This window comes from Acomys minous (genome assembly GCF_964271855.1).
Source record: "Acomys minous genome assembly, chromosome: 16".
NCBI lineage: Eukaryota > Metazoa > Chordata > Mammalia > Rodentia > Muridae > Acomys > Acomys minous.
Window position 1 is genome coordinate 13,995,191 of NC_140498.1, and position 11,488 is coordinate 14,006,678.

General features: G+C 51.8%; 1 protein-coding gene across 2 annotated transcripts in view; it reads right to left on the reverse strand.

Moving 5' to 3' along the window:
• Positions 1-1,206: 1,206 nt before the first annotated feature.
• GALNT10 (polypeptide N-acetylgalactosaminyltransferase 10) overlaps positions 1,207-11,488 on the reverse strand; it is a 139,488-nt gene continuing 129,206 nt past the window's right edge. For both annotated transcript variants that reach the window (XM_084761156.1, XM_084761157.1), the window contains exons 9-12: positions 9,611-9,832; positions 7,843-7,959; positions 4,743-4,892; positions 1,207-4,276 (exon numbers count right to left, since the gene is read on the reverse strand). In XM_084761156.1, coding sequence (XP_084617282.1) covers positions 4,118-4,276; positions 4,743-4,892; positions 7,843-7,959; positions 9,611-9,832 — 648 coding nt within the window. In that variant the 3' untranslated portion in view covers positions 1,207-4,117. The remainder of the gene's footprint in view (positions 4,277-4,742; positions 4,893-7,842; positions 7,960-9,610; positions 9,833-11,488) is intronic.

The following is an 11,488-nucleotide window of genomic DNA, read 5'->3' on the forward strand; positions in this document are numbered from 1 at the left end:
AGTTCAGGACAGTCAAGGGTACACAGAGAAAACCCTGTCTTGAAAACAAACAAAAACAAACTTTATAAAATATTTATTATCAGTTATTCGTGTGGATGAGTAAGCGTTTTGCCCACATACATATCTGTGCACCATGTACATGCCCGGTACCTGTGGAGGCCAGAAGAGGGCATTGGATCCCCTGGAACTGGGCTTATAAAACAGTTGTGACCATAATGCTGGTAATCCAGGCTCTCTGCAAGAGTGGCAGGTGCTCTAAACCAGCCAACCATCTCTTCAGCCCCTTAAAAAACCTTTAAAAAACAGGATTTGTTTTATTCTCCTAGTGTTTTTTGCCTGTATTTATACATGTGCACCATGCATGCTTGGTCACAGTGGAGATCAGACATCAGAGTATCAGACGCCCTGTAACTGGAGTTAAGCATGGTTGTGAGGCAGGATGTGGGTGCTGGGAGTCAAGCCTGAGTCCTCTGCATGAGCAACATGTGCTCTCAACTACTGAGCATCTCCAGCTCCGAGTGAGTACCCTTAAGAATACTGTCATTCTAAGTCCTTGCACCTGCTTTTGGGGCCAGAGTCCTTCCTTATTCCTGGTACTTGTCCTTCTCCAAGCTGTGGTCCATACTGCCCTCTGGTGGTTCCTGAGCAACAACACCAGGGCCAGCTTCTGCTCAGGGTTCCTCTAGGACAGCACACTGAGACACTGGCTATTTTCCCTGTGAACTGAGGGGCCCAGTCAAGGTTGCACAAGATCTCATAGAGGATGCTTTAGTCACGGTTCTACAGATGCTAAATAGCCCAGAAACACTTAGGTAAACAGGTCATTTATGGTTAATGGGTGAGCTCAGCTTGTTCCTGGCATTGCCCTCTGGACCGCCCTCCTTTCTGGTCTAAATCAGGAGACATTCAACATGGAGGTCACGCAATGCTCCTCCACAGCCGAGACACTTTCCATCTCATGGGCTTTGCAGGGGCTACCCTCTCCTTAGTTTGGTCTTTCAGCTCTGAAGGGGTGTCATCTGATAGTTTCACCCCAGTTCCTATGACACCCTGGTTAGCTATCCTCAGCCCTTGGCACCTACAATCATCCTTGTTTTGGTTTGCTTTCAACTTGGTTCAGCACCCTGCGTGACATCCTGGACACTGGCCCAGTGCTCTGAGGACATCGACTGAAAGGCAGGTGACAAGAGACACGCCAGACACGGCTTTAGAGAAAGTCTGGAGGTTTATTGAACAATCACAGTCACAACTGAACATGGTAAGCCATCGTTCACAAAGCCCACTCCTCCACGCAGGAGAGGTGGCTGGTCTTGAGCTTTCCCCATGGCCTCCCTGTCTCACTGCCCAGCTTCCCTGCCTGTAGCCCCTGGGGACCCCAGCCTTCCAGTCACAGGGCAGAGCGGACCCGTGTTAAGATCCTGAGACCTGGGACAGAGATACCACTCTCACCCAATGGTGGCAGCAGGGCCCTGGCTCAGCAGCAAAACCTTGAACCAAAAGCCTGAGTCAGATTTGTCGTAGAAAGCATCAGTGGCAAGTGACGGGGGAGTCAAGGGCGGAACTGCGCTCTTTGTCCCTTTTACACAGTCAGTCTTTTGAAAACCACAAGCGCACCACCTCCTGAGCACTGAATGCAAATCGCCTAATCCCTAAGAGCTAGGGACCGCTGAAGCTAGGAATCTGTGCTTCTCAGCTACGCGCAGGAAGGACTGCAGAGGAGTCATGACGCTGACTTTAGAAACTCCCTATGTAGCCCACTGCCTCAACTGAAGACCTCTCCTCTGATGCTTTTAAAGCAGTGGGCAGGAAAGGGAGGGTAAGACAGCTTGCCACACAAAGGCCTTAGCCTCATAGCAAGGGCACCCTGCATTCCAAGTTCCAAAAATGTTTCCGGAATCACTGAGGCGTGGGGGTGGTGTGATGGGGCAGGCTGCCCTTCTAACCACACCTTGTTTGGCGACCTCTGCCTCTGAATAAAGCTTTGGAGGAAAAGAGGCCAGCCACCTGGGCCTGTGGCTTGGCATGTGGCGAGTCCACAGGTTTGTTCTGCCCTGTACGGAATCTGACCCTTTGAGACAAGGGTTTCCACACCTGAAGCCAAAACGAGGTGGGAATTGAGCATCTGCGGCTAAGCCACCAAGCCAACCCGGTCCTGCCTGTGACAACACTTCAACTCTTATGCCCTAAGATCAGAGTTCAGCAGCCGCAAACACTGAGCTTAGAGGAAGCGGCCACAGGAAGAGATGAGCCAGATGAGAATGGGACAAAGCGAGGCTAGAGGTGGCTTGTGGCCGCATCTGCCTTAGCCACCTGGAAATCCAGCTGGTCATCTCAGCCCTGACAGCGAGGGACAGGCAGAGCACATGTGAGGTCGGCATCCCCCGCTACCCCCAGGGGAGCCAGGTCCTAGAACTTGCAGGCTCCTAGAGCCATCCTGTCCCAGGGAGGGCTCCTCCACCATAGGCAGTTGCCTCTGCTGGGGTGGGCCTCTGTGTCTCAGGGTCTGCTCCAAGCCTAGCACCTCCTGCTCTAAGTCACCTCTCTTCCACCCGCCGTCTGTCTGTCTGTCTGTCTGTCTAGCAAGGCACTAGGAAGTGGTTCAAGTTTAGGGAACTGGCTGCTCAGTTGCATTTTTTTTTTCTTTGTAAAAAAAGGCACAGTTTTTATTATAATGAGGCCGTTATCCCTCTCTGAGGACTCAACTCCCCTTGGCTGCAACAGGCAACCCACTGGATTCCAGACACCCACCCTACCCTCATTTTAACTCCTTCCTAGCCGGCCACTTGTAAGGTAGAATGTTCAGATGGAAAAGGAGACTCAGGGTGGGGGGTGGGGGGTGGGGATAAAGGACACTGCGGTGGGGGGGGGGGTGCGGAGAAAAAGGACACTAGGAATCCACAAGTGAGTTGTGAAGCACAGGGGCTGCGTGAAGGCAGCTCTACACCAGCCACCTGGCCAACCTAGTCCCAGCATCTCAGAGGCAGAGCTCTGTCCCAGGACCATGCCTCAGTTACTTCACTGGTTAGTGACCAAATCTTTGGAGCGTGAGTCCTTGTTTGAGAACCCCCCCCCCCCCGGGACTCAGACATAGGGCTAAGATGAGTCTGGTCATATCACAGGACAGTAACTCATGAGGTCCTCCCCACTAACAGGGCTGCAGCTATGATGGTCAGGCATCGGTCCCCTACTGTCTCCATCCCTAGGGGTCACACATGGGCTTACAGTGTATGGCTCACACATCCCATGGCTCATCTTTGCTTGTGACTGCACCTCGGCACTTTTCAGAAACTCCAGGGTTCTGTGAGGTTAGAACCACAATGGTCATTATCTGGGGGGGCGGGATGTTGCCCCCAGGGGATTCTAGAGGTGAGCACCTCACAGCACCCCATTCCTCTCAGAGGCAAGGAGCTGCCAAGGAGAGAGACACAGAGAAAGGGCTTTGGAACCATTGGCTGGCAGCTGTTTGGCCTGGAGGTGTACTTAGCCAGTTGAAATAACCCCCTGACGACAGAACGGAACCTGAAATCCCCAGAGAGACCCTGGAGACATCCTTTACACCCGGCTGCAGAGTAAGAGGCCCCTTGCCTGGATGTTGGCCAGTGCTAGGGAATGGAACACTCTGAGGTCCCAGTGGGGCCTCTGGTCCCTTGGCCAACACAGATGCTGGGCAGTACTGGCAGCACCCCGTACCCCAGCCCCCCCACATATGCAGACTGCCTTGCCAGCAGCTGGCACATAGGCTTAAAAGCTGCCCCAAGGCTAATACCACCTTTCTTTCTAGGGCACCATCATGTCTGAGGGCAGGCAAGCTGAGGGCTGGGCAACCTCAGAACTAATTTTCTTGCCTGAGGCTGGCCAGGTATTCCTAACACTTAGGGGCTGTATTGACAGGCCACTGAGCTCTGCTATGAGGTAAGCAGGCTCTGCCTTCTTGTTGAAGCCATTTGTACGGTCCGTTCTCCTCCTGGCCCCAACCACACAATTGCTTCAAGAACCCTCTGTCCCCAAGCTATTTAGGCCAGCACCTTGGTGCCCACAGATGCCTCTTCTCGCACAGGAGGAAGACTTGTGAGCTCCATAGCGACCTGAGGGCCTTGACGGGAGGAGGTTTGAGGACTCAGTTTCTGTTGAAATTCTCTAAGACCGTCGAGTTGGTATGTTCAAAGAGCCACTGCTGCGTGAGGGAGGCGGGGTTGCAGGCATTCATGAAGACCCTGTGGTCACTTTCACTGCAGTCCATGCAGCTGCCGCTCACAGGGTGGTACAGGGTCTTGTCCTACAAAAGCATGGAAGTTGTCAGCCGTGACAGCAACAGGAAAGCAAGGAGTTGGTTTGCTGGGCGCTCACACTCTGCTGGCTGGTCCTGCCCTTGGCTACACGTGGCCCAGCCACTCCTATTGCCTTGCGATGACTGCTACGTCAAAGTGGGACCTTCAACTCTGGCTGCTTCTAACCACACTGGGTCCCTGCTGGCTGACTTGGAACTCGCTATGTAGACAAGCGTGGCCTCCATCTCCCTGAGATCTGCCTGCCTCTGCCTCCTGAGTGCTGGGATTTAAGACTTAAACCACCACACCCCGGCTTGGCTATATCTTTAAATACAAGAATCTGGGCTTCTGCTTTCCCTCTCAGGGCTGGACGAATGGCAGAGCCAGACTCCGCAGGGAGATGCAGGAGGCACCACAACCCTTAAACTAGCAAGTAGGCGGTCAGGTCCCCCACTCCCCACTCCCCCACGCCACCTTGCGGTACTTCCACAGCTGGTTGCCCTTCATGCTGTGGCAGTCGTAGAGGGTGACTGGGCTGGTGTGGGAGACGGCGTCAAAGCAGAACTTCTTGGTGTGCTGAGGGTCTCCAGGCCGGATGTCCTCCCTCCAGGTGAAGGAGAAGACCTGCATACACAGGGACACTGCCAGAGGCGCAGCAAACACCGAGCTTGCCCCCTCTTTGTACACCACGTTTTTTGTTTTTTGAGATGGAGTCTACGGTGTGATGACCTCAAACTTGTTAGGGAGTCAGGGATAATCTCGAACTCCCGACCTTCCTGCCTCCAGCTCCCAAGTGCTAAAATTATAGCCATGTGCCACAATGCCTGGCTTGCTTGGCTCTCTCTCTCTCTCTCACCATGGTTGAAGCAGGCTTTTCCTCTGTAGCCCAGGCTGGCTCTGAACTCTGTGGACTTCTGTTTCTGCACCCCTGAACACCAGGCTGCAAGCGTACACTGAAATGTTGGGCTTCTGTTTTGTTTTAAATGAAGAAATTAAACTCGGGGGTCTGAAAAAGAGTTTGACTCCTATCTCCTGCTCTAATAAGCTAGCCTTAACTTTAAAAAGATGACTTTATTATATGTATGAGTACAGTGCCTACAAAGACCAGAAGAGGGCGCTAAATGCTCTGAAATTAGAGTTACAAAGGGTTGTGAGCCACTTAGTGTGGCTGCTGGGAACCGAACCTGGATCTTCTGCAAGAACAGCATTCTCTTAACTGCTGAGCCAATCGAACCTGGATCTTCTGCAAGTTAACTGCTGAGCCATCTTTCTAGCCCCTAGCCGCTCAGCTTTAAAAGCTATCAACTCCCAGCTAATGCTATCAGTGTTGTTACTCCTACTGCGCTCACAAGTGCAACACACACACACACACACACACACACACACACACACACACACGCGCTCCACTCTAATGAGAGGAAGTCCTCTCCAGGACTTTGGTGTCACCAGACACCCAGTGGACTTCCTGAATCCCTCCCAACCTCTGAAGCTTTGCACCTTTCCACAGCTTCACTGAGGACTAACCAGCCGTAGATGCCCTGTCCACACTGAAAGTGCGCAAGCGTCTAGACTGCCTAAAAACCACCCTCACAGTCGAGATTACAAGCCATCCTCTCCAGGGTGCTCCTGGCCCCATCTCCCTCCCACCCCCTCACAGTGTCCCCAGGTCCCCAGCGTTCTGCTTTCTCTTACTAGAGACCCAGTTGCAACTTCTAGCGTCATAGTAGGTCTTCCTCCTTGTCTGCCTGCCTTTCTTTCTTTCCATCTTAATCTCGTGAATGCTCTGGGCGCCAGCACATTTATCAACAGCTTGCTCCCTGATGCTAGTGTCCCGTCTCCCTCTCCTGTGCCTGTTCCTGACGTCTGGGCTGTCTCCAGATTTTGGCTTAAAAAGCAAGCTACTAAGAACACTTGTGTGAGGGGCTGCAGAGATGGCTCAGAGGTTAAGAGCACTGGCTGCTCTTCTGAAGGTCCTGAGTTCAATTCCCAGCAACCACATGGTGGCTCACAGCCATCTATAATGAGATCTGGTGCCCTGTCCAGGAGTGCAGGTGTACATGCAGGCAGAACACTGTATACATAATAAATAAATCTTTTCAAAAAGCCAAAACACTGTGTGCAAGTCTTTGGCCTGCTGGGGCTACATAATGAGAACCTTCTAGAAGGCTGGAATTGTGCTGAATTTACATAGCAGCTTGGAAAGGACAGTGGGGTCATCCAGGAAGGAGGTGCCACCCTTCATTTATTGGGCCTCTGGTTTTCCATCATCAGGGTTTGCAGGGTGTGGTACTCAGTAGGACTCCCTGGGTGCTGTGCTCAACAGGGCTCCATGTGTCTTCCCCCCCCCCCCCCCCCGCCAACGGTTTCTCTGTGTAGCCCTGGTTGTCCTGGAAGTCTCTCTATAGGCCAGGCTGGCCTCGAACTCACAGAGATCCATCTGCTCCTGCCTCCCAAGGGCTGAGATTAAAGGTGTGCACCACTATGCAAGGCTTGCTTTTACTGCATTTGCATTCTTCATCAACAAGAACAAAAAAATAACGGAAGCCAGCAAGGAACTCTGCTGCCTCCAGAGAGAGGGCAAGTTAGCACAGCCCTTGTGAAAATCAGTGTGGAGGGGCTTCAGAAGTGACAAATCCACTCTATAACCCAGCTCTCCTCAAAGGAATCTAGGCCAACATACCAAAGAGAGACCTGCTGTTGCTTATTTATTGAGACAAGGTCTCACAGAGAACAGGCTGGCAGCCTCCAGGGTGCTGGGAGTAATTACAGGTGTGTGCCACCGTGACCAGCCCATCCAGGGTTTTTTTGTTTGTTTGTTGACATTTATACGGATGTGGCGCACACCTTTAGTTTTGTTACTCAGGAGGCATAGGTAAGGGAATCTTTGTGAGCTCAAGGCTAAAACCTGGTCTATGTAGCAAGTTCCATGACAGCCAGATTAAAAACTATTTTTTTTCTTAGCATTTGTGTGTGTGTGTGTGTGTGTGTGTGTGTGTGTGTGTGTGTATTTTGCATGTGCCATTGCAGGAACATGTTGGTCAGGGCCGGACTCTGGGCATCTGGTTCTCACCTTCTAGTCAGAGTTCTGGGGGAAGGAACTCAGGATTTTTGCATTGCAAGGCAGCAAGCACCTTTATTGGCTAAGCCATCTCACCAGCCAGGCCTGGTTAGTGATTTTTCTAAGCAGAGGAAGACAGCCATGGAACAGGCAGCACATGGTGCTTTTCTAAGGCAGTGCCTTCTATCAGTTATTACCCTGCAGAAAGGTCCTTGATAAACCCAGCCAGAGGCTGCTGTCACACTCTTGGATCTGCAGAACCATGAGCACCTCAAGCTAAATAAACTTCCATTCTTTATAAAGTATTCAGAACGTGGCACTGAGTTATAGTAACAGAAACCAGAGCAAAACACACACACACACACACTAAATGAATCAAAAGTTGCCTATTGCACGACGGCAAGAGTTCGTCAGACAGTCCAGTTGGGCAGTGGACCTGTCATTTATATGAGAATTCCCTCCCCCTTTGATTGACAACTGTCTTGGGACCTGGGAGTCCCTTCAAGTGGCCCTTACCTGCATGCTATTCCAGGCAGCCTCCCCACGGCCCCGAACGCAGGTCTCGAGCCTCAGAGGGGAGCCCAAAGTGCCGTGCTTCGTGTCAATGCACAGCCCTGTGCCCACACTGCGAATCTGAGGATAAAAGAGAAGGACCAGCCGCTGAGGCACCTCGAGGTGTCCACTGGGTCCTGCTGGGTGATGGGGAGACTTAGGGCAGAAATGCAAGACAGGCTGAACTTTGAACTGCCCGTGAGGAGCTTGCCCCAGGCTGCTGGGAGATCCTCTTGAAGGAAGGAGAAGCCGGGAGGCCAAAATCCTTCTCGGGCCTCACACCGAAAGCATTCAATCTAACAGCTCTAGGATCCAATCTGACTCCATTCCAGGGGCCTGAGGGGGTGGTTGTCCACAGACAGTGTCTTGGAAACTATTTGGATTGGAGATCTTTGCCATCCATCTAGAATTATCCTTTAGGGCCGGGGAATGGCACAAGGAAGGGGAGTTCTTCCCAATCCACTCCAAAGAACAGAAGTGGCCCTAGCTCAGACCTCAGCTGGGAAGGCTGGAGATCAGGTGGAAGCTCCTGGCTGCTTACAGCACACTCACCAAGGGGCAAGGTAGCAACAGCTGAGTTTTGTTTTGGTTTGGTTTTTTTTTTTTTTTTTTTTTTTTTTTTTTGGTTTTTCAAGACAGTTTCTCTATGTAGCCTTGGCTGTCCTGTACTCCCTTTGTAGACCAGGCTAGCCTCGAACTCACAGCGATCTGCCTGCCTCTGCCTCCCGAGTGCTGGGAACAGTTTTAAAAGGGCTTCCGGGGTCCTGGTAAGTAGCCCACAGGAGGGGGAGGGGGAAGAGTAGGGGGGAGGGGGAGATGAGGACATTAACTTGGCTGTCCTGAACCTGATCTCTATATTCTGAGTCTGCATTTCCAACGGCATGGTGTGCTGTGCACACGGCTCTCCCAAGAGCATGGCTTAAAAGGTGCAAGCTCCTGGGTTCCTGTCCCCAGCATCGCAAGCCAAAGGGCAATGAAAACCAAAGTAAGGGGCTGGAGAGATAGCGCAGAGGTTAAGAGCACTGACTGCTTTCCCAGAGGAGGTCCTGCGTTCAATTCCTTGCAACCACATGGTGGCCCACAGCCATCTATAATGTGAAATAATGTCCTCTTTGGCATGCAGGTGTACATGTAGGCAGAACACTGTATACATAATAATAAATAAATAAATCTTAAAAAAAAAAAAAACCAACCAACAAAAACCCAAACCAAACCCAGCAGTATCTCATAGTCAAAATGAGAGATGGATGATGACTCAGAACACTTGCCGGGCGTGGTGGCGCACGCCTTTAATCCCAGTACTCGGGAGGTAGAGATAGGCAGATCCGCTGTGAGTTCCAGGCCAGCCTGGTCTATAGAGTGAGTCCAGGACAGCCAAGGCTACACAGAGAGACCCTGTCTTGAAAAAACAAAAACAAAAACCACTACCACCACCAACAAAAACCAAAAATAAATAAATAAATAAATAAATAAAAAATAAATAAATAAAAGGAAACTCAGAACACTCAATAGCACAAAACAAAACCCAACCCCAACAGGACAGGGTCAGAGAGAGAGAGAGAGAGAGAAAGAGAGAGAGAGAGAGAGAGAGAGAGAGAGAGAGAGAGGAGAAGAAGAAGAAGAAGAAGAAGAAGAAGAAGAAGAAGAAGAAGAAGAAGAAGAAAGGACTGTGACATTTGGGCTTTCCCTCCTTCTCTAGGTCTCTGGGCCTAGTCCCTCCATCCACACTTACCTCCCCCCATGCTGCAGCCGGGGGCTCCACAGGTGGGTAGAACTTGGGCAGGTCCCAGGCAATTTTGGTCATAAACCACCTGAAGCTCTTACAGTTGAGGGAGCCTCGGAGCTTCTTCTGGGCCACGACATCCCCGGCTGAGAGGTGGCGGTACTCGGGTCTGCGCTGGTAGATGTACTCCGCGTACTCATCCATCCAGACCTCTGCCACCCGCTTCAGGTTCTGGAATGAGAGGTGCTTGCTGAGGAGCCCAGGCTAGTCCATGATAAGAATACTTTGTACCTAGAAGGTCTAATCCCACTAGGGCATGGGATTTCTAACAGTCCTCAGAGGTTTGAGACTTTTCCTACTGAAGCCTCGGGACGGACAATCAACTACCAAACATCAACCAATGGCACCTGAAGGCAGAGGCAGCCCCCCGGGCAGGATGATTTGGAGACTGGAAGATTACAATCTGGTGAAAAAAAAATCCCATATTCCTGCTATGCAGACTCCACTCAGAATGCAGGAGCACAAGCCTATAGGGTTCAGAAGGAAAGCCCCAGTTCATCCCAACGCCCCCCAGCACTCAAGACACACTGGTCGCTGGGCGGGCTTGACTTCTAGCTTGAGGTGAATCTGACTTTCCCTCTGAAACGGAATCAGCTATTCTCACCCTGCCTGCAAAGGTTGCCTTTAGGACCAGATAGCACGGCGGGGCTGGACAAATGTTTTCTGATGGAGGTCTGAGTTCCACAGAGCAGACAGCCACCAGGCAGAACAGCCAGGGCCGACGTACATGAGGGGGCGTGGCCAGGCACCAATAAAACTTTATGAAGTCAATCCCCATTTGCTTTTCAAGTGTCACACCCTGGTGGTGTCATGTGTTTCCCTGGATTCCCCTCCAAGTGCTTAAACTTGTGAAAACTAGTCTTTGCGCTTGAGCCAAGCAGAAAGTCACCTTCTGAGCCTAGGGAGGCATGGTGACACACCAGGGAGACTCTGCATGGGACTCTGATAGATCCCAGAGACAGCTAGGGAAGAGTGACACGGGGTGCCTGTGCAGCAAAGGCTAGACCAGGTGGAAGCGGAGGGCCTCAGTACACAGAACACAGGGCCTGCTTGCCAAGGCTAGCCCCCTCTACCTTCTGCAGGACTGCCTTTCTCATGCCTCAGTTACAGCAGCAGGCCTGTGCCTTAAGACCCGCTGTTCTGGAGGCAGATGCGTCGCTAGAGGGAGCACACTGCCCCCCTCAGGGCCCTAAGAACCTCTACACATCATTCAAGAGGCAAGTGCCCTAGAAACCTGTGAATCTCGTTGCCGAAACAGTGAGCTGACTCTTTCTGTCTTTGGAGACAGGATCTCGATGATGAAGCCTGGTCTGGTTTTGAACTCTCCACTCCCCTTGTCTTAGATTCTGGAATTCTGAGACAAGCAGACACGCTGCATCTGACCCAGAACTAAATGATGGCAGCGAGCTGTAGTCATGGTGGGCACAGGCACCTCGTATACGGCCACACGGGTGACAGCTGGGCTTACAGGGGAGAGGTGGCATTCACCACTAGGGCTAGCTCATGTCAAAGGCCAGACAGACCTGACTCAGGACAGATGGCCAAAGATGTTAGATACCTGAAAGAGATACAGATGAGAAATGGACGTTCACTGCCCAACCCTAGGGAGGCCACTAACACTTGTGTGGAGTCATGGCTGCTGGTTAGGGAAAAGAGGCAGGTGCCTGGCAGACTTTAAGCAGGGCTGAGCTGGAGTTTGAGCTATCCATCCAGGAAGTGGAAAACAGAACCCAGGGGGAAGGGTGGTCAGTGTGCCCCCCTACTCTGCAGAGTGCCTGGCTGGAAGGCAGGTTTATGTGGTGCCACTGCAGCACTCCAACAGCCTGA